Here is a 23,386-nt window from a genome sequence, read left to right on the forward strand (position 1 = left end):
GACTGCAGTAGCCTAGTGTCTTTTCACTGAATACCTTTCTGTGTTTTCAATTTTGAATCACGAGAATGGCTTACTTATTCAAAAGTTAAATACGTATTTTAAAAGTTTAATGAAACAAAACTCTCACGTTCTAAGGAACCCCCTAGGGTGCTTTAAAATGCAGATTTTTAGGCCACGCTCTCAGATGTTCCAGAGTCAACAGGGATCGAACTGGGGAATCTGCCTTTTGCAACAAGCAGCCTGGGTGCTTCTGGTGTATTGATAGATGGTTCTGGAACCAAGGAACTATGGGGCATATAGCCACAGACTACATTCATGCAACAGTTATATTTTTATTGAACATTGCATACATGCATCTGTCCATTTCATAAATTATGCTTTATTATATTAAGAAATAAAACACATGTCTTATCTTCTGTGACTTGAATATTCAGCTTACTACGCTGGATTTGACTTAATGTCATACAGACCAGGTACAATGGGATAGCACTGGGAACATTTCTTGAAAAATAAGAGTACAATCAATGAGCACGATTCACAGACAAAATTTTACATGGTCACACAGTTAAGTTTGTACATTTAAAAGGATCTGAATCATCCACATTATTATTGTGAATTTCTTATAAATAATTCATTACTCTAAGGAGTCTGGGCAAATCCAAGCCATGACATTATTTATACTAAGTACCACACCTGGAACTTGTTCCGAGTTATTTAATACAGAGCACATTTTTAATGTAATAAATATTTACAGTTAATAGTAACAAGTACAATTATAATTTACAAAATATGAGTATAATATTTAAAACAAAATGGAAAATGACATTAAAGAAGTTTGTATTTTTACAACTCACTAAATTGACCATTTCAACAAACTTTATTACCCAAACCCCTGCTGACTCGGATGCAAAAAGGTCACGTTTGAATCAGTTAAGCCCAAATTAAAGGAAAAAACATTTTTAAAGAAAATCAGTTTAACTTTCTTAGTGTTGTACATGGTCAATATTGATATATCAACATCAGTAGCTAAAATTGAAGCAAAGTGATGAAAAATTTAGATTCACAACAGGCCCAAATTATATAATGTACTTTGAACACTGAACTCCTGGATTATACCAAAATTTTCAAGCTTGTCTGGGAATTAATGAGGTGTTCAGTGTGTGAGGTTTTACTATCCATTAAAATGATCCTTTTAAAAGACCATAAAATTACGTGAGTCCTTCCATGGCATTATATAGCTCTGGGAATGAAATTTAAATTTGGGTAAAAAAAGGAAAATAATCTTATTTTCTAGAACGTGAGCTCAGAGAGAGCAGAGAGACAGTGATGTCTGGGATTGTAACAGGGCACTTAGGGCTGGGCACTCAGATAGCTATAGGTCCATACCTGAGCCCATGACTTGGCCCCTTAGTCCAGGAGATCGTTTTCTATTCAAGGCTATTCACGTAGCCTGCGTCTCCAGACTCCAGGAAACCATCCACTGTCATATCTTACTCTTTTGAGGGGAAGTGGGTGGTTCCACCTCTTCCTGACACCTCTTCGCCAGCTAATCCTGATTTGAAGGAGGGCGCCTGGACTGATTCCTCTCGCTGGGCTCCTCTCTCTGAACACGGCACTTCACCAAGGCTTTTTTCTCCTCAGTTACTCACATAACCAGGTGGGAAATTCTTCCCAGGGCCTTCGATTGCAACTGAATTGTGTCTCTGGGGCTAACTGAACTAAGGGACCTCCTTGCCCACCTACTTTGTGCTGCATTTCAGCCTCTGCCTGCAGTGAGTCCTTAACTTATATGCTTAGAAACATCTTCGATGCCCTTTGTGCATATTCTTTGACTTTATCACTAGTTCAGGCCTTTGGACAAGATCTAGAGCAGGGAACAGGAGGGTCTATTATGTTCCATGGACTGAGTTTCTCACGTGGGCTGGATTTGGGAAGCAACGCTGAGCGGTGGACTGGACGAGGATGTAAGAGAGATGCAGGCCCAGGTTAATGCTCTGTCATTCAGCTGAGCCATGTGGCCTTGGCATCGTGGAGCGATCTCCGTGAGCCTTGGCTTCATCTTCTGAATGCTCTCCAAGGTGCTGGTTAGGATGAACAGCAACGTGCTCAGCACTGCATGTGGCACGTCCTCGGGGCTTGGGGAAGTTGAGCCCCTTCCTTCCAGCACTTCTAGAGCCACAGGACTCCATTCAGACGCGGAATGCCATTCCCAATAGTATGCCTCTCCTGAGGCAACCATCGACAACTCCATTCACTCCCTCGTGCCAAGTTAAACAGAGTCACTTGCAGGGGCAACAGACTATCCTGTAAACTGGGGTGGTGGCGATCAGCACTGTTCTTCAATAGCACAGAATGGACCATGAGAATGAATGAGATCAGGTTACGCTGAACCATATGAAATCATCTTTTTTAACGTCAATCTGGTCCCATACCCACACTTTCATGCTTCGGCCTCATAGTTCCCTGGGCCTTTTAATCTAATAGTGAATGGTCACTAGTCAATGTCATTTACAAATTTCCACAGTAAAGGATGTAAAGCAGCTCTCTGGTCAGCAGCGAAGGCTAGGATTAGATGAGGCAAGGTAGACCATGAACACTAGGTCAATGCAAAGTATATTTTGAATTAATTGTGACTATGTAATATTTTAACCGAGGGGCTCTTCAACTTTTTAAAAATTTAGATAAATTCCACCAAATGCATTTCTAATGTGAACTTTCACGTGAGAAAAACTTGTTCTCAGTGTGTGGTTTTTTGATTGCTCCTAAAAAAGGGTGTCTTTGAAGGCCAAATATCATGATAAGAGATTGCTTGATATTACAGTGTTTGTGTTTGTGTTGGGCATGTATGTGTGTCGGGGGCGGGGGGCGGAGTTGTCGAGGTTGGGGCTGAGAGAAGTGACCATCCCGATACAGAATGAAGTAGAGCTTGTTAGGGGTCGGTTTCATTGACTAGCTCACACAAAGCCTGGTCCCAGGAGAGTGACTAATTCCTTTGTTTTCAGCTGTTAATCCATTTTATGAAAATTCAGCCAAATATTAGACAAATGTTTCAAATGTGCTCCATTCCTCTCAGCAACCCAGGGTTAATTCTAAGCTACTCTTTAATAGGAGCTCCTTCCTGGTGTGGGTGTGAAGGGCACAAATGGCAAGAAAGTTTGCACCTCCCCATCTCATCACAACACCGTATGTACAATTATTCCACTCTCATACAGTCAGGTTCCCGGGGCCATCGTTTCTATCTGGCTCCTGGGAAAAGTGACTTAGCCACCTTGCAGTCCACAGATTGAGGGTGTCATTCAACTTGTAGTCCCCAAACAAAGCTAATCACTATTACCAGAAGCTACTTGGCACGTGAGTAGACTCCGAAACCAGTAACCAACGGCTACTTGGGCACAAGTGAAGACTTTATAACTTAAGTGTGCCCATGTCTTGTGGACAAGTTTATTTATTTCTATTTAACGTATATTTTCATAACAAGCTGAACTTGGTCTGTGTGAAGTAGCCTCTAAACTGTTTATTTATCTAAGGGCACTCCATCCTTCAAGATGAACCCAAGTTGTTTGTGGGGCAAAGCAGGGAAATCCAGGGCTTATTAATGAGGCGGAAGGCCAGGTTCAGTGGGGGAGTGAGGGCAGCCAGAAGAACAGGGTTCAGCCATCTGCACTTATGGGGAATCATCACGTCAACAACATGGCGGGGCCAGGATCTCTTGCTGTGGAAAATCCCTCTGAGCAGCAGCCGTTGGTGGGAAGACTGCTTTGTTTATTGCTTAATCTGTCACTGTTGAGCTGCCTGCCTCAGGGAGGCTCAATTTAAGATAGATTGAAAGGTAGTGTCTGAATAAACTGAATAAACACAGATGGTTTTCCACAGCCAAAATTGATTTTTTTTTTCCCTCACCAAAGACATTAGCTCTAAACATGATTATCTTTGGAGGCGAGGAGTGAAATGTCTTAGCTCCAGCCGCTGCCACACTCAGCCCTAACAGAGAGGTGATACCACGTGGGGGCTTGGGTCTCCCTCACCGTGATTTTAGGTTCCGGAGGTGAAATAAAAATTTGACTTCCCTAGAGCAGGGCCCGGCTGAGTTCACCCCAGTGAGAAAGTTGGAGTCAATCTATCAGTTGATTCACAAAATAATTTGATCAGTCCTCTAGGTCACTGGCTGGCAAAGGCCTCCTCCAACCTTTTCACTGAAGAGTCTCAAAGAGATGATAAGATTTGCCTAAGGACACACAGCTAGACCCAGACATCGATCTCCTGTTTATCTAGAAGCTAGAAAGGAGGCCAGACACAGTCTATGCCATGATGTTAAATGAAGGAGGCATTAAGATAAGTCCTACTCCCAAAATGTCTTCGGAAGCAGGGAGATCAGAGATGCTCGAACAAGTCATGCTAGGAACCCAGAATGCTATGCACTTTAGCAACTAGCTAGGTATGGAGTCACTTATACTCAAGAGTTTTGAAGAAAGCCAAGGGTAAAACTGTGGTACAGCAGTTCAAGATAACAGGTGCGTGGAGGTTGAAGAAGTGTGAATAGGAAAGGTACTCTTTGTACAAGGAGGAGATTGAGCAAGGTGTTTTCTTCTATCTCTTTCAGCTCTAATTACAAAACATAACAAGCTAACGGGATGTCATTCATACAAATTATTTGAAGCAATGGAATTGTCTGTCTCCTTCCATTCCACTATTGGGAACATGAGTGTAGAATGGTGGTTGAAGGATTTCTCAAGAGGAGTTGCTGCAAAGGTGGCAGAAGTGGGACAACTGTGAGCAGGTGGTTACATAAATGCTTAAGAGACAGAAATCGAAACAATGATGGGGCTCAGAGGATCTCAGCAATAGAAGGGACTGTCCTCTCATTCTAGAGAGTTAAAAAAATGCTAGCCATATATATATATATATATATATATATATATATATATATACACACACACATATATGACAGAGTTGGGATGTCAAGCTAAAAATCTTGGTTCTTTCAGCTATACTACCTGTCTGCTTTTCAAACTGTCCCATGTAATTATGGAGCACCAGGAAAGCAGGTGTGTACAGTATGTAACTGCATGTAGCAAACAGAAGTGCAGAGGTTCACCCCAGCTAATACAATTATAAATACAGATCTTTACAACAGTCTTGGTCCCAACTGCTAAAGCTCTGTAGACAGTGAGCACTTCCTTGTATCAAGACACAAAAATCTTATAAAAATCTCATGTGGAAAAGAGAGCTGACTGTTCTATCTCACCCGGATAGAGAAAACCGGAACTAAAACTGTCTTAGTGTGTGAGGGCTACACATGAGGGCACATTTGCAGAATTTGGATTTATCTGAAAGTGGGGTAACACATTTGCAATCTCTCAGAATTGGCCTGTCCTTGAGTCAAGAAAAACTTGATTCAGGGTATCTAAAGAAAGAGAGTCAAATCCTTTTACTCACTTAGAAAACAAAAAAGATTTAAGTCCAGTATTTTTCTGCACATGGGCTGTTTCATAAATACTCTTCATAAGTAGAAACTTAATGTATCTGTAGCTGTCTTTCAATCAGTTCTTAAAGCTGAGACCTCCCCCTGCAACTTTCTTACACATACTGAGACAGAAACACATATTACTGACATTGAATTCATTTCCTGCCACAGACTTTAGGTAAAGCAGATATTAAATGTAAACATGTTTCTATTTCCACTCAAATATGATCCCTTTCTTCTCATGTGAAACTACTTCTTCACTGTAGCAGACAAGGACAGCCAAATAGAAGTAAATACATTTGTCTGAAAACCTATATGCCTAAAATAAATACTATACTTTATGCACTTCTATACATGTTTGATGAATGGATAGTATGATCAATTTTCCCCGCGAAGGATTTCTCTGATATGGTGGAACCACACCATGGATGATTGCAATTGGGTAACAGCAAAAAGGACCTGCATTGAGTTAGAATTCGGAGTGTGAGCTATCACTCCCCAGCTACACCTGGACCTCAATATATGTGTCAGTGTGTTTGGTTGTGTTTTTGCCTTAAAATGATGTGGTGAGTGTTTCTCCTATGTCCTCAGCAATGTCTTTTAAAAACAATCGACACTCAGGGATTTGTTTTAAATTGGCTTCCAGTGTTATCAGTTTGGGGACTGTCCCTTATACATGGGACTCGCCTAGGGTTGACTTTTCATATTACAAGTGTAAAAAAAAGTTCCTTGGTTTGTGATTATAAGTATTCCTGAAAAATGACTCAAATCGTATTCTTAAAGCACTGACTGGTGCTTAAAGAAATGACAAGGTGAAGTCTTTCACAAAGTGGACATTCAGTGTACAATTTCTCTGCTATATAAATCTGGTTGTTCGTATAGTTTCTATGACTTAGTTGAGCACATCTGTATGTCAGGGTTTAATGCTTAAAATAATGATTTCCTATTTGTTCCCTTTTCTAAAAAAGGGAAAGTTTGCTCTGCGTCAGAAGCAGCATTCACAAGTTGAAATGGAAAACACACGCCTTGATGGGCCTTTCCAACATAATGGTGACCCATTTGGGCCTCCCCCCAACCCGCCCACATCGCTCATGAGCCTGCCAAAGGGTCTTTGGAGGGTACAGAGACAACAACAGAGGCGAGGGTTCCTTACCAGCCATAAGGCAAAGCCAGGAGTCCCTAGGGGGCAGGGTCAAGGGTCAGTCTAGACGTACCCCTCGTGACAGATGTTTCCGTTGATGAGGCTGAAGGCGGCCGCGGAGGGTGTGGTGCTCTTGAAGGAGGTCATGCAGGTGGTGCTTCTGCCGGAGCTGTGAGACCGGGTCATCAGGCTGGGCCGGCAACAGAGGAGCTGGGTGTTGAACTGTTTCCTGAAACTCTTGCTCAGCAGGTAGAGGGCAAAGGGGTTCACGCAGGAGTTGGTGAAGGCCAGGAGGCGGGCGCAGATGCTGGTGACGAAGTGGAGCACGGAGGTGTCCACCTCGGAGTAGTGGTAGGAGCGGTACAGGTAGATGACATGGTTGGGGAGCCAGCAGAAGGCAAAGAGACCCACAAACACCAGCACTGTCTTGGCCAGGCGCTTCCGGGATTCGATCTGAGGACAGAGTGACACAGAGGCAAAGATGTGGGCAGAGCAAAAGATGGGGAAAATGAATTAGGGAAATGGACGGGCTCACAAGGCCACAGAAAACAAGTTCAATAGTTCCAATGTGCCTCTGAGCTCTTTAAACAAAGTTGATTACATGCTTGAATGGACTGCACGATGAAATTCTAGTAAGTGCCCCTCTGTCCTCAGGAGGGCATTGGTGCAGTTATCAGCCATATGACTTCATGTCTTTCTCGGCTCCACAGTTAATAATTTCTTCTTCCCTCTGAGGCCTGAAAAAGCAGCCAGCTTTGTTCTTCCTCATTCGCCAAACCAAGATAACTGCCTATTATTATTTTTTTTACTCTCAAGTTTTTTCTGGCCTATATAACACAGGAAGGGTCTCAGAGAAAAGCGGGCTGAGCATCTCCTTTTTTTCCCAACTCCCTCTGCTACGGCAAGGGGAAACATTGTTCTCTTTAAAGAATCTGGGGTACAATGGATGTTCACCATTGAGAGGTCTTTCAAGCAGGGAGACAGTTTCACTGAGAACTGCCATTTTCCCCCCATAATTGATGAGGGAAAAAAAGAATTTTAGAGGGTGAAGACTCCAACTGAGTCAGCTACACGTTTGAAATGGAGGGAGTCTTTCTGCTTTTCCATCATAAATACTACACGATCTACATTTGGACTAGAAGACAAAAACTGATGAAGACGACAAAGCCAGAGCCCCTGGTTTCTACCATTTATACCACAGGATGAAATTACGGGGGTGACAGGGGGATTGGAGAAGGGAGCCTAACACATAAGGAGGGCATCCTGCACTCTGGGCCATCTGGGGGTACATGTGTCTCTCTTGTGATCCTCCAACAGCCTTACAATATATGGGTTATTACCCTCATCATGGATAAAAAACTGACTCTCAGAAAGGGTAAGTAAGTCAGGAAGCCTGGATTTGAACTCAAATCAATGTGAACCCATCTTAATCAAACTACTGCTTTTTCTTCAACCAGCCTCGTTTTCCTGCCCTTTCTGCTTTATCACATGTGGTAACTGTCTTCCCACCCAAACAATGTGATTGGAGCTTAAAGAACTCACATCCCTAGGAGCCTCAACATTTTATTTTTTAAAAAACAACAACAGATTTTTCTCAAAAAGAAACCCATACTCCAAAGCTTTCAGGTTCTCCACACCTCGCTTGCCTAGGTTTCTTTAATGAGAGAACCAGATTCTTAAAGAACACCTGCATGCCAAGTCTTCTGAAGCTAGGAGTTCCTGTTTACCATCTGGCCACAGATCACTCACCACTTCTACTGCAGAATCAGGCAACGTGACCACCCAGATACTGAACTTGTCAGTGGAGTCCTAAAGAAACGCAAGGAATCAAATCCCCAAGGAGGAAATGAATCACTTCTAAGCACCTACCTGCTTCTTGACGTGTATATTCCCTTCCACGGGTAGATTGTAAGCACTCTGGATCAAATTTTTGGCGATGAAGTAGTAGTAAACAGAGATGATCGACAGCGGGATGATGTAGAAGACCAGGAAGGAAGCCATGGAGTGGATTCTGGGGTGCAGCTCATTAGAGTGTGGGTATGGGGCACAGCTAATGAAGGTCTGGTTGGTGCTTTCCTCGTGGAAGGGATGTAGGTCAGAAAATACAGCCTCTGGGATGGCCAGAAACATGGAGATGATCCAGATCAGTGCGGCTTTGAGGCAGATCTTCATCAGGGCGTGAGAGGCCTGGATATCCATTGGCCGGACGATGGCTTTGTACCTGGGGCAGGGAAGAGGGAAGTTATCTATTACTATTATGGGTACCTGGGCCGGGACTAGGGTGAGGCCAGTGAGGCCCCTGAGGTGCAATACTTAAGGAGGCGTTGACTGTCAGGTTCATGCAAGCGCTGACTCTGAACTGACAGCGAGCACCTCCTTAAATGCTGCACCCCAAGTACCTGGCTCACTTCATCCTAGTCCTGGCCCTGAAGGGTGCTGCTCCCTTCCCCCTGCAGTAATATTCTGCCCACATTCTTTCTTGATTTTAAGAATACTTCTCAGAAAAGCTGAAGCTCCATTTATTTTTCTTCTTAAATCACAGAAATGAATAACAACGCGTGTTTAACAAAGGATGCTGGAACAAGAAGGTTGGCTTTTTTTTTTTTTTTTTTTGGCAAAGCCTTCATTTTGAGTATTCAAATGCAGTTTAGGAAACCTTTTGTCACTGAGTATTTACATAAGCCTCTTTTCTTTTTCAAAGGTTGCAGAACAAATAGTCCGCTGAAAAAGTCACACACAGAAGCATCCCTGTAATTAACAAATGAATCTCCCTGCGCCCCCCCCACTCTCTTTCAGCCTCATCTTCTCTTGCAATATTTAGGTCCTTCCTGGTTTCTGTGCTACCTGTGCCCCTGTCGTGGGTCGAGTGCTCTGGGAATGAGACATTGAGATGTAGTCAGGAGGACACAGAGTTTATTGTTGATGAACACCTGTGGGGAAAGGGAAGGAGGCAGGACTGCGCAGAGGGAGCTGTCAGACCCTGATGCAGATCTGACAAGGTCTACACCAGCCAAGGTGACCAACCATCCTAGTTTGCCTGGACATTTCCCAGTTTTAGCACTGAAAGTCCTATGCCCTGGGAAACTTCTCAGTCCCAGTGATGGTGACAGCTGGTCGCCCTACACCAGCCCAATGGGAAGCTCAGGAGCAAAGACTGCCCAACGAAGGGGTCCTGTCTTGGTGGAAATGGCCAAGCCCTTGTATCACCACCTGGCTTGGTCACTGGCTGGGGCCACCCAAAAAGAAGGTGACCTCAGTTGCTACCTGGTTCTGTCACTAGGCAGGAGCTGCCCAAGAAGAGCATGACCATAGCTTGAAACGTGAAGTGGACCCAGAAGGAGCTGAGAGCTGAACAGCAAGTCTTTCCTTCAAGGGAGGTCTGAGCAGAGCATCTCCATGCCTGCTACAACTCCCCACACAACGCCTAGCACAGTGGGCCACACACTTATTTTGGGTCCACCTGTTGAGAACCCACTAGAGGATGAGCCTTTGGGGGGCAAAGACTGGGTCTTTTTCTATCTTGGTATCTGCCAGCACTGCGATTTGCACACACGGCACAAACATTTGTTCTACTGCACATGAGCTGCTATAGTGTAGAAGGTGATATGCGTTGGGACCACCTAAATGTGAGGGTGTTCATTGTTGAAAACGCTGTGCTGACACTGGGTTCTGCCTGTGATGCTCTTTTATATAGTGGACTTCAGTGAGAAAGGAACAGTTATTTCCACTTATTTCCATGTTGATCAAACCTCCATTGAGTTACCACTCTTGGCTGCACTCTGACTTCTCGCTCACTTTCTGCGACCCTCCAGGGAAGGGGGAGTGAGTTTTGAGTGGTGAGTTTGGGAAAAAGAACCCAGCATGTGCACTGGGCTTAGAGAGGCCTGTGCTTATCTAAGTGTCCCTGACAAGGGGAGTGGCATATGTAATTTAGAAGATCAGAGTGTCTGCAAGTTCATTATTGCTGGGCACCTAGGTCACATTCTCCAAACAGCTTTATGAGATATAGAAGTAATTATTTTTATTGTCATCTGTCTTATTTCTATATCTAGTTCTCTGTTCCCACTTCAGGTAGGGGAGAAAAGGTGAGTATTTATCAGATATCCCCAACACTCCAGAACAACACTGTAGTCCTGCTTCTGTGTACCCGGGTTTGCTTTTCCGTCCATAATTTGTATTAGTGCATTTAAAACAATTACAGGGACTTCCCTGGCGGTCCAGTGATTAAGACTCCGCGCTTCCAATGCAGGGGAGGGGGGCGGGTTCAATCCCTGGTCTGGGAACTAAGATCCCACATGCCACACGGCATGGCGAAAAAAACAAAACAAAAAAAACACTTATTAAAAAAAAAAATTTCAAAGGAGGTTCTACTGTCCTGTGGTGCTTTCTCTAGTCACTAGTCATTTCAAACATTTTAATTCCTAGTTTAGAATGTAGTCAAGGAATGGATTTTTTTTTTTTTTTTTTTTTTTGCGGTACGCGGGCCTCTCACTGTTGCGGCCTCTCCCGTTGCGGAGCACAGGCTCCAGACGCACAGGCTCAGCAGCCATGGCTCACGGGCCCAGCCGCTCCGCGGCATGTGGGATCTTCCCGGACCGGGGCACGATCCCGTGTACCCTGCATCGGCAGGTGGACTCTCAACCACTGCGCCACCAGGGAAGCCCGGAATTGATATTTTTAATGAAAGATATGTGAATATCCTCAGCCAGAGATGTATATGACTAAAGATATCTCTGATAAATCCATTAGAGATAAACTGGTAGTTATGACTTCCATGTACATTTTCTGGCAGATAGCAGTCACAAGTACCATTAACTCTCCAAGGGAAGGTGATTCCCTCAGGCATGAAGCAGAAACCAGAGCGAATGGCTTACCTCCTTCTCTCTTGGGAGTCTTGTATTCCTAAGTGCAAAATGCCGTGGGAACTATTGAGCTACTATTTCAAATTCACAACTTTTAAAACATAAAAGATAGTATAAAATATTTCTTTTATAGTTTTGCCAGAGAAATAATTTGAATCTAAATCTAAATAAGCCTCTAGATCTATGTACCAGTTTTCAAGGAATGTGGGGATAGAAGAACCTGCTAGATGATGCAGTCAGTCAAATCCTGAACTGGAAAATTCTACAGGAATAATGACCCCATTTTTTCAACAAATATATGGCATAGAAGAGCAGAGAAAATGGTTTATAGACTGACTGATACCAGTGCAATATGTAGACTCCTTTTGGATTTTAATCCAAACCAAACAACCATAAAAAGATATTTTTGAGACTATTGAAGAAAATCAAATGTAGATTTAGTACTGGTGATATCAAGGAATTATCTTTAATGTATTAGGTATAATAGTGGTATTGTGGTTCTGTGCTTTTTAAAAATCTTTATTTATTAAAAACACACCCTAGGAGTTCCCTGGTGGCGCAGTGGTTAAGAATCCGCCTGCCAACGCAGGGGACACGGGTTTGAGCTCTGGTCCGGGAAGATCCCACATGCTGCGGAGCAACTAAGCCCATGTGCCACAACTACTGAGCCTGCGCTCTAGAGCCCGTGCTCCACAACAAGAGAAGCTACTGCGATGAGAAGCCCGCGCACCGCAACAAAGACCCAACGCAGCCCAAGAAAACCCCCCAAAACAAAAACACACCCTAAAATATTTATCAGTGAAATAATATAATGTGTAGGGTTTGCTTTAAAATATTCATATATCATTTTTACAATTAAAAAATAAGTAAAAATGCATTGCCAACAGTTTTCTATTATGAAATATTCACAAAATATCAAAGAAATTACAGAAATCCCATTTACTAAGCTCTTGCCTTGTGCCAAGCAGAGAATAGCATTGAAATGATCTCATTTATGTTCCAGACAACTCCAACAGGTAGGTGCTATTATCCCCACTCTACAGGCAACAAATTGAAGCTCAGATGGTTTCAGAGGTGGTGAAGTCAATATTCAATTTGGGACCAGCTCTTTTCAGGATAGTACAGCTCTTTAAGAAGAAAGCTCTGGGAAAATCCTTCCTAGAGATAGAAAAATAGACCAGCCATTTCCCAAATGTGTACAGAACATACCAACTGTTCCCTGAAAGTCTAATGGTTCTGTAGAGCTTGGAACATAGCAGTCTATATCTTCTGGTTTGGGCTGCTCTGCCTGGAGCTCCCAATGAAGGGAGACCCCACTGGGCGGTTCTCATTTAAGAGTGATGACTGGTTGGACTAGGATGGATACCAGCCAATAATAATCGAAACCAGCCAATAAACTGCCTGGCCAACTACCAAAGAGTCTCTCTTTCTCTCAAGCATTTAAACTGAAAAATTGAGAGGATGTAGTTAGTCAATCGTAGATGATGGCAATAAAATATTATGATGCTGAGGAAGGGATCAGTGCAAGATGAATAAGCAAAGTAGGTAGAGTGAGAAAAAGAGAATGAGGCAGATATAAAAGCAGAAGAAGCTGAGATGATGTGGCTCTAAGTCGTACAGAGGGTCCTTGGTTCCTGGCCCACAAACTACTTTTGAATGTCCAAGAGGTGTTCTGTTATAATCTTACAATTCTCCCGTTCCCTTTTCACTTGAGTTAGTTTAAGTGGCAACCATTCTTTGTCAACAAAAGAGCCTTATTTAGAACAATTAGACATGGTGGTCATTTAAAGCCATCATCAGATTTTATTTCCAGGATCATTTCGCATAGATTATCCCCCACTTCCGGTCCTTTGAAAGAAAGAGCTGTCAACTTTCGAGAGACTAGTCTATGTTCTAGAGAGAGACTAGTCTATGTTCTATTCTTAAATTCGCCATCACTTTCTTGCCTCCGCCCTTTCGTCATGCCTGATTCCAGAGTCTCCATTCATCTGAAGCCTGTCCTTCCAAATTCCAGCTTATAAGTATCATCTTGAAGCTTTTGCTGATCAATCTAGGCCTCGATAATTCCGTTGCTTCTCCCAACCTGTCTAATTTTACTCTTCTCGTGTTACGCTTACTCTGCACTACCTTGAATTGCTTGCTAGCTTTCCATGGGCATGTCTTTTCTACCTGACTTTCTCGTAAGTTCCTGAGGTCAGAAGCTTATATCTTCTCCTCTTCTCTTCTTTCTGTATCACTGAAAATGCTCCAGGTCCCCTGTTCCTCTTACCACTTATTTCAAAGTAGAGGCTCAGCAAATACTTGCTAATCAATTAAGATTAATAATATGTGACTTGCAGATGTGTCTTTTATTTTCAACTTCTCATAAATAAGCGACAGCAGATTCACTTTCGCACACCTAGTAAGAGTCATTCTTCCACAGAATGACCAATTCACTCCTCTGACAATATGGGGCCAAAGACAATTGCTTCCCACTTCTGAAAACATCGGTGCTTCATTTTTCTTATGCAAACACCGGAAAGGTCCAAAACATTCTCTCTGCAAGATTAACGTGTCAAAGGGATTCTTGGCAAGTAGAAGTAGCTGGCTTCCACACCCAGGGTTGGCAACCTTTGCCCACAGAAAGGTATGTCTTTTATTCAAACACGGGCAGTTTGTTTAGTTTTAAGGATCCAGCATTTCAGCCCCTATTTGTTCACAATTACCTACCGAAGTCTGTAGGAATTGTTGAACAACAATATTTTAAAACCTCGATTACAATCCTGATGCACGCTACCTGGAGAGGCCTGAGGTGAAGAGAAAACGAAATGAACTAAATGTTCTCTAGGGTAATTGACACATTGTCAGCATTTAAATTAGAATCCTAATACCTAATAAGATTTGACAAGACTATTAAACATTGGCTTTATCTCCTCCTGAGAATAATGCCAAGAACTTTTCTGAAGAAATGTGAGGCAATTATTAGCTGGTTTGTAAAATGACTGCGGTCCAGAGCAATGGAGTCTTACCTCCTTTGAGCTATTACACTGCAAATGGAGAGTTTGCCGGTCCTCGGTACCCATCAACTGTTATCTTTAGTCATGTAACAGATTATAGTCATCCTTTTCTGTTCTTCTCTCTGGGCCAAATAACTCCAATGCTCTTTTTCACTCCTTCTTAATATACTCCAGTTTCCTTGGGGCTCTAATGTGAATTTGGGAGCAGAGACACCTAGTTCCTAATGCTGATTCTACCCACTAGCTTTATGATCTTGGACAAATCACAGACTCCTTGCACCTCAGTATTCTCATCCCTGAACAGGACATAATTCCTGCAACCTTCAATGTAATAACTGATTCAAGCAAAAATAGTAAAACCACTGAGGGAGAGGTTTTCGGGGAACAAGATATACACATAGTCTCAAAGAGTTTCCCCACAGATTACTATTTAATTACAAAAGGAAAATGCACCTTTATGTTGTGGAGGTCCAGAGGTCACCTCTCTAATCAAGGGGTCAAACCCAGGGTGAACTTCTCCATTAGGCAGGCACGGGTCTGGGGCCCATGATAACTTTAGAGGCTCGGGAAAATGTTTTAATTTCTTTTAAAATCAGGAAAAAAATAAACATAATCCACCTTGGATTATATTTATCTTTGTGCCAATACAACTATAAAATATACTTTTTTATATGTTTTATGGCGAAAGGATCCCATGAAGGTAAAAGTGCAAAGGGCCCAGGAAATTCATAATGTGGCCCTGATCAAACTTAGCATCACCGATAGCAGGACAATCTGCGATCCTGTGCCTCCTGTGCAATGCAATGGGAAGGACATAACATTGCCTATGCAGTGTTCTTGTCTCCAATTTTTAACCTGAATCTACTTTGAAGAAACAATCAGACAAATCCACTTCTGGCACATTCTACAAGATAACTGGCTTGGATTCATCAAAACAGTCAACATCATCGTTTTAGACGAATGTAGGGGAGCTACTATTCTACCTTAAAGGAGATTAAAGAGATATAACAAGTAATCTTTTTCACAATATGTCCTATGTCAAATTATTATGTTATACACCTTAAACTTATACAATGTTATGTGTCAATTATGTCATAATAAAGCCAGAAAAAAAGAGATATAATAACCAAATGCAATGCATATGCCTTGATTTGGTCCTGGATTTAGGGGGCAAAAAAAGCTATAAAAGACATTTTGGGGACAATGGAGGAAATTTGATCATGGATTACACATTACTTGGTATTAAGGAATTATTGTTAATTTCATTAGGTATGATAGCAGCATTGGGGTTATGTAGAAGAGTGTCCTTGTTCTTAGGAAATACACAAACGTACTTAGAAGTGAAAGGTCAGGATGTTTGTACCTTACTTTCCAGAGTTCAGTAAAATAAAACAAAACAAACAGACAAATATATATACTAGAGAGACATATAATTATTATATACTTTACATATATATGTGCTACAAAGAGAGTAAGAACAAAATCTAGGAAATGTTCATTGTGGAATGTGGGTGGGTATTACACAAGAGTTCATAAACAGGTTGGGGAGAAAACTTACTCTAAAATATAGAATTTTTAAAAGACGAGCAAGTAGTAAAATAATAATCTTAAAATAATGTGGTATATATTTTATTAACAGTAAATGCTGTTGTCATGGGAAAAACTTTATTATAATTATAATTTCAATGGGATTGAATGTGTCATATCTGATTAGCGACTCTACCAGGAATGAGGGAAGTGTCTTCTCTGCTATGTTCATATTGTTCTCTTGGAGTTGCAATTTTAGTATCATCTACAATCTGTGGGGTTTTGTTTTGCTCTGTTTTGTTTTGGCAGGAATATTTTTAAGCTAATGTTCATTTAGGGAGGTTAATTAAAACTAGATTATGCACAAGCAGATGTCAGTCTGTAATGCCTCTCCATTAGCTGAAAGTGCAGGGAAGAGTAAGGTCATTGTTGAGACTTGTACATGGCGGGAACCCCACTCCTGCTGCCTGAGCTGCACATGACAAGGGACCCTCTGACGTGGACTCAGTGACAGGTTGAGCCTCAATTTGGATACTACACAGTATTAACTTTTAATTCATCCTTATTTTTAAATAAAAATCAAAATAAGTAGAAGTGAACTCCACTTTGGGGTCCATTGTCCCAGAACACACTTTCCAGAAAATTTAGCTAAGGTTTCAGGGGGCTTTCTAAGGGTCTGCAGTGAAGACCTTCTTGTCTCCGGAAGAGGGGAGCTTAAAACTCAGACCAAGACAGAGGATCAAGACCCACATTACAAAGTGTACTCATATTTTTTCTTATTTTCTTCAGAGAGATCCAGATACAGATCGTGGATCCACGCAGGACCACCTCTGAGTAAAATCCTGAAGTTACACCTTTGTGAATCAAAATTTCCCCTCCATTGTGTTCTCCCCCTGGAGGAGCCCACTGTCTCCCTGCTTTGAGGAAGGGAGTGTGTATCAGTCATTTGCTCTTTAGTATGGATTCACGTCAATGAGATGACCTTCCTGTATGTAGAGTTCTACCTCTGATTATGTAAGGAAGGCTCTGTTTCCCAATCAAAGTATTTTTGTTTATTCCTCCATCCAGCAGATGGAAGAGACATTTGGGGTACAATGGATGCAGGCAGTTAGACTTCTAAATATTTACTTTCTTCAAAGGCTTACTCTGTAAGTGTCATGTGGGGATTCTTTCTTGTAACAGATTGTGGAGGAACAGGACAATTTTGTACCTGGGTTTCAATTAGATTGATTCTGTTAAAAACAACAATGATAATGGCTAAAACTTATTGGAGACTTCCTGTGGATCAGGTAACTAAGCTATGAATTTTGTTTAAAATGTTGCTTTTTATCCTCACAACAGTTCTAGTAGTAATAATATGTGGCAGGTACTAGTATAATTGCTCTTTTACAGATGAGGGAAATGATGCGAAGTACGCTTTCCACGGCCATCAGTGCTAAGCAGTGGAAACAAGATTTGAGCCCATGCAGGCTCTTCCCTAAGCCTCTACCACCAGGCCCTACTGCTTCCTATAATGATGGTCCTGTGGTTGACCAGGCAACCTGGGCTTTCTAGTGTAGGGGAAGAAAAATCATTTTCCCTCTACCCTTCTAGGTTCTTGACTAAGACCCCATACAATAAAAGGCAGCTTAACAGGAGAAAAACAAACAGAAGTTTAATAACATGTATACCTCCTTGACAACATGGGAGAGACCCAGGAAAACTGAGTAACTCCCTGAAAAGACCCGAGCCATCACCTTAAATACCATCTTCAGCTAAAGACCAAAGAAGTGGGTGAGGGCTTCCCTGGTGGCGCAGTGGTTGAGAGTCCGCCTGCCGATGCGGGGAACACGGGTTCGTGCCCCGGTCCGGGAGGATCCCGTATGCCGCGGAGCGGCTGGGCCCGTGAGCCATGGCCGCTGAGCCTGCGCGTCCGGAGCCTGTGCTCCGCAACAGGAGAGGCCGCAGCAGTGAGAGGCCCGCGTACCGCAAAAAAAAAAAAAAAAAAAAAAAAGAAGTGGGTGGGGGAGCCAGTCCTAGGAGGTTACCAGGCAAAGAACAGTAAAGTACAAGCTCATTCTACAGATTTCAGTCCACGCCTTCTACATTGATAAGTTTCTAGAGATTTAGAGTCATCCTCTTTTTCCTGGTACCAAAAGGGAGACACCCTTACAAATGGAGATTTCCCTTATAAATGTAAATGTTTCCTATAACAGGGTAACTTCTACTCAGTTTTTAGAGCTTCTCCTGTATGTGCTATTTTCTTTTTAAAAATTTATTTATTTATTTATTTTTGGCTATGTTGGGTCTTCATTGCTGCACGCAGGCTTTCTCTAGTTGAGGCAAGCAGGGGCTACTCTTTGTTGCGGTGCGTGGGCTTCTCATTGCAGTGGCTTCTCTTGTAGCGGAGCATGGGCTCTAGGCGCATGGGCTTCAGTAGCTGTGGCACGTGGGCTCAGTAGTTGTGGCTCGCGGGCTCTAGAGTGCAGGCTCAGTAGTTGTGGCACCCAGGCTTAGTTGCTCCGTGGCATGTGGGATCTTCCCGGACCAGGGCTCGAACCCGTGTCCCCTGCATTGGCAGGCGGATTCTCAACCATTGCGCCACCAGGGAAGTCCCTGTGCTATTTTCTTAAAGAATAAAAAAAAAAAGTCGAAAATTATCCTTATGCCAATGAGGCACATTTTGGGGCAAATTCTGCTCCGCTTTACTGGTATTGGAACTAAGGAAGAAAACCAAAGAAAGGATCAGAGTGTCTCTTCCCTGCCTGCTGCAGCCATGGGGAAAGTAGTGTCTTTCTAGACAGACACAAAATTTTTATTCTTCCTCCTTGAGTCTGTTATACCTAATCTCCTGCATTTTCACCCCCATATATACACCCTGAAGTTCTCTGTGGCCTGAGGCCAAGAGTGAGGTCTGGACTCTTTCATATATTCAGAACTCTCAGGGCTTAAAGAGGCCATCTCAGTGAGACACTGGAGCAGAGGTAAAAAGGCATCAGGGAAGGACTAAAAACCAAAGGCTGGAAGGAGGCTAGAGAAAGAGCCAATGACATGGGGAAGGCTTCAGAAGTGTAGGGCTCTGAGGGATGTAGAAGCTGAGGTATAAAATGGGAAGACAAACACAGGCAACTGCTGGACATCTGATGGTGCTTTGGCAGAAAGAGTTGAGCAACTATTGACCCTTGGGCCCAAACTGGGTTTCAACAGGATGATCTAATTCCAAAGCTCACTGCTAATCCCGTAAGGAGCCCATCAGAAGGGGTATAAGCAGGATGAAATATTACAGTTGCCAGAGGGTATGTTTAAAACGACAAAGGAAAGCAGTAACCCAGTTAAATTTCAGTAGGTGTGCAAACATCCTGGCACAAGTTGTTCGAAGGCCATTCCTCAAAAATGTTACGGAGAGAGGAACATATATTTATAACTTGTTAGAATTTTTCAGCAATTTATTTATTTATTTATTTTTTCTTTTCCTGCGGTACGCGGGCCTCCCACTGCCGCGGCCTCTCCGGTCGCGGAGCACAGGCTCCGGACGCACAGACTCAGCGGCCATGGCTCACGGGCCCAGCCGCTCCGCGGCATGTGGGATCTTCCCGAATCGGGGCACGAACCCGCGTCCCCCGCACCGGCAGGCGGACTCCCAACCACTGCACCACCAGGGAAGCCCTCAGCAATTTATGAGCCAAAAAAATTGAAGAACGTTTATAAATCCCATCTCAAATTATAGTTACGCAGCCTGCATTTACTCTACTGCGTGGCATAGAAGATACACAGAGAATCGGGAAAAAAATCACAAAGACAGAAAAAAAAAATCACCAATGCTCTAGCGTAGAGGGTATAGTAGACTCTGGGTAATTAATTGTCTATATAAATTGTCATTCACCCCCAAACAGACCCTGAGACAAGGATTTAGGTGCATGTAGTTTATTTGGGAGGGGCTCTCCGGAAGCACAGGGAGGGAGTGGGGAAGTGGCACAGGGAGGGGATGAAAGGCAATATAGGGTACCACACAGGGCAACTGGAGCACAGGCCAGCTGGGGACCCCCTGAGAGACTGTGGTGAGCACATTCCAGAACTTGTCACCAAGGGCCGAGGAGGCTGGTGTGTCTACCCACCGACTCCCATCCCTCTTTGGTCGAGAATTGTCCTGCAGTATTAATTCAGGGCTCTCCGGCCTGCCGCACACCTTCCCTTGGCCAGGATCACCCTCGGTCAGAGAAACACAGGAAGCCCAGGTCTGTAAGTGACCTCTGGGGTCCACCAACCGCATCCAGTATGTCAGTTCTTCCCCTGGTCCAGTTAAGTTATCAAACATATACAGAAAATGAGACAATTTCAGTTTTTAAATATACTTCAAATTATTGAGGATAAAAATAGAATTTCTGGGCTTCCCTGGTGGCGCACTGGTTGAGAGTCCGCCTGCCGATGCAGGGGACGCGGGTTCGTGCCCCGGTCCGGGAAGATCCCACATGCCGTGGAGCGGCTGGGCCCGTGAGCCATGGCCGCTGAGTCTGCGCGTCCGGAGCCTGTGCTCCGCAATGGGAGAGGCCACAACGGTGAGAGGCCCGCGTACGGCAAAAAAAAAAAAAAAAAAGAATTTCTAAGTTTCTAAATTATCTCAGTAAAATACATTATCTTTTTTTTAATTTCAAAATAAGAATCATTAAAGCTCAAAAATACCATCATGGCATATGAGTCATTGTGGCTAATTATAAAAATTTAAGAGCACTATATCTAAATAACCTTTTGTGAGAGGTTTTATACGTGGAGATATGGTGACCCAACTTTGTAGCTTATTAGGTCTCCTGGCCCAGAAGGCTGATCCTGCCAGCATCACGGAGGTAAACGCTAGTGGTGAAGGAGCCCAAGACAGGGAGAGAGAGGGACTGGAGGGAGACTGGGAGCCCCGTGTTCTAATCCCACTTCCATAATTAGCTATTTCTGTATAAGCAGGCTGTCTCAGTTTCGTTTTCTTTTTCAATTTTTATTTAACCAAAACTTATTAGCACTTATTGTGTGCCTGGTACAGCTCCCAACACTTTTCAAGTGACTGTCCACTAGAACATCAATCAGGTGAGATTTCAACCACACTCTCTTAGCTCCCCTATGAACAGAAACAACAATCATGCTAATGGTACACTCACTTTTTTGACTGGGAATTCTAACATTTCATAAAGAAGTCAACACATTATTTCATTTCACCATGACAAAAATTACAACAGTCCTGTGAAATATGAAAAGTAAATACCCTTATCCCTTTTTACAGATCAGAAAACTGAGGCTTATAATTTGCCCAAAGTCACACAGTTGACAATTAGAAGAATCAGAGCTCAAACTCAGACATCTCTTCAACAAAATTCAATGCTTTTGAATTTATCCTTACTATGAATAGTGCTCTATTAAATGTGAACCTCCAAAACATAATAGAAGGAAGGAAGGAAGGAAGAGGGAGGGAAGGAAGAAAGGAAAGAAGGAAGAGGGAGGGAGGGAGGGAAAAAGAGTTTGTAAGTCTGTCACCATGAAATTTTGGGGGTATCTTAAGAACCAGTTGGAAAAGTTTGCTTTGATTCAGCAAAGACAATGTCAAGGAAGGTGGTCTAGAGGAAGTTAGTTCATTTGAACAACTTTTTTCAGTTAAAAAATTTAATATAAAAGTGTTAACAGTTCATTGTAGAAATTTAGACAGAGAATTCTTAAAAAAAAAAAAAGAAGAAAATCATCCATAAGTCTTACATGTGATGTTTTGATATATTTCTTTCCAACTTTCCTTTGTCTTTTGGGCAGAATCCAGAGCATACAATTTGAGATCTTTTTTAGAGTCTATAGCCTAAGCATTTCTGCCTCAAGATGCCCATGACTCCTCTAGCCAGCAGGCGGCGCTCTGCAGATACCAGCTGGCCTCTCTGGGCACCATGTCCATTTAGCTCTGAGGAGCCCTGGTGGTCACTAGAGGACAACGCCCCTGCCTTCACAGATCCCTCCTAGGATTAGCTCCAGCGCAACACGTCCCGTCTAAATGAAGCGAAGCATCCCCACTCCTCAAAAACTAGCACTTTTAATAATCAAAAGCATATCTTCAGCACCTACTTTTGCACGGTCCTGTACTAGGTACAGAAGAGGTCAAGAGAAGCATAAGCCCTGGACACTCAGTGACATTTTCTCTTATTCCATCCTGGAAATTAAAAAGGCTCATGCACCCTGGGTCACAGGACTCTGAGTTTCTTAAGTGTTGGGTCTATGTCTTGTTCATTTTATGCCTATTTTGCTTATTGAACAAATATATAATTAAAATTAAAAATCTAGAACTGTGCACCCAATTTGTCTGGCCTGTATTGTCTTACTTGCAGGTAAGGAAATGGGTTCACAATGCTCAAAATAACCCACTCCTCTGCTGCCACGCTCCTAGCCAAATCCTCCTCTCAAGTCCACTTACCCCAGATCAGTCTGGAGGACACCATCTTATTAGGCTTTTCCCAAGAGATCTCCTGTGACCCAAACACATCCTATTTCTCTAACCATTTCAAGTCCAGAAGAATCCCTGGGGGTACTGAAGAAATGATTCTCCCTGAGCACAATTTCCCTTTTTAGCAATTTTAAGGTGACTTGCTTACATGAGCGCATGATGAAAAGATGCTCCCTCCTATGGGAGCTGGAACCCAGCTAAGTCTGGGTTTAAAACTCTCATTTTCTTCATTTAAACAACTGTTAGTGTCACAGAGGACCCAGGCATGCTGGAAAAGACACGTGGCTTAAAAACGTTGGCTTGACTCTCAATTTTTTGATGATCCAAAAGCTAATGTGCCTGATATGATGGTGCCTCATACCGTAAAGCATCACACAGCTGTATGATCTGTCTTTATGATCTTCCCTAGGAAGTCTGTCCTGGCTAAGTGGACAGGGGTCATGGATCCCCTTAGGTCCCACTCCATCTAAATAGGAAACTCTCTCTGCTAAATGACCACCTCAGCAAGTGTGTACACGCCTGTATATCAGGGACACCAACCTAAGGCCAGCTGGCCAAACCTGGCCTTCTGCCTGTTTTCATATGGCCCACAAGCTGAGTGGTTTTGACATTTTTTATGGTTGGGGGAAAAAATCAAAAGAAGAAGAATACTTCACAACATGTGAAAATTACACGAAATTCCCATTTCAGTGTCCATAAATAAGGTTTTACTGAAATTCAGCCATGACCGTTTGCTGACATCATGTCTATGGCTGCTTTTGCGCTATAACGGCAGAGTTGAGTGGTTGCAACAGGGACCTCATGGCCCACAAAACCAAAAATATCCACTATACGGCCCTTTACGGAAAAGGTTCCCCGGTCCCTGGCCTATGTGCACTGAATGTGTGGCCAGGGCTCACGTTTCTGTTGCTCTCTGCCTGTCCACACTGGAGCTGGTGGTTCCTTCTTTAGACA

The 23,386-nt window shown here is 43.0% G+C and overlaps 1 protein-coding gene across 1 annotated transcript in view; it reads right to left on the reverse strand.

Moving 5' to 3' along the window:
- Positions 1 to 312: 312 nt before the first annotated feature.
- GRPR (gastrin releasing peptide receptor) overlaps positions 313 to 23,386 on the reverse strand; it is a 37,947-nt gene continuing 14,873 nt past the window's right edge. The window contains exons 2-3 of the mRNA XM_067722403.1: positions 8,475 to 8,826; positions 313 to 7,058 (exon numbers count right to left, since the gene is read on the reverse strand). Coding sequence (XP_067578504.1) covers positions 6,669 to 7,058; positions 8,475 to 8,826 — 742 coding nt within the window. The 3' untranslated portion in view covers positions 313 to 6,668. The remainder of the gene's footprint in view (positions 7,059 to 8,474; positions 8,827 to 23,386) is intronic.

The sequence above is a fragment of the Pseudorca crassidens genome, chromosome X, assembly GCF_039906515.1.
Source record: "Pseudorca crassidens isolate mPseCra1 chromosome X, mPseCra1.hap1, whole genome shotgun sequence".
Taxonomy (NCBI): Eukaryota; Metazoa; Chordata; class Mammalia; order Artiodactyla; family Delphinidae; genus Pseudorca; species Pseudorca crassidens.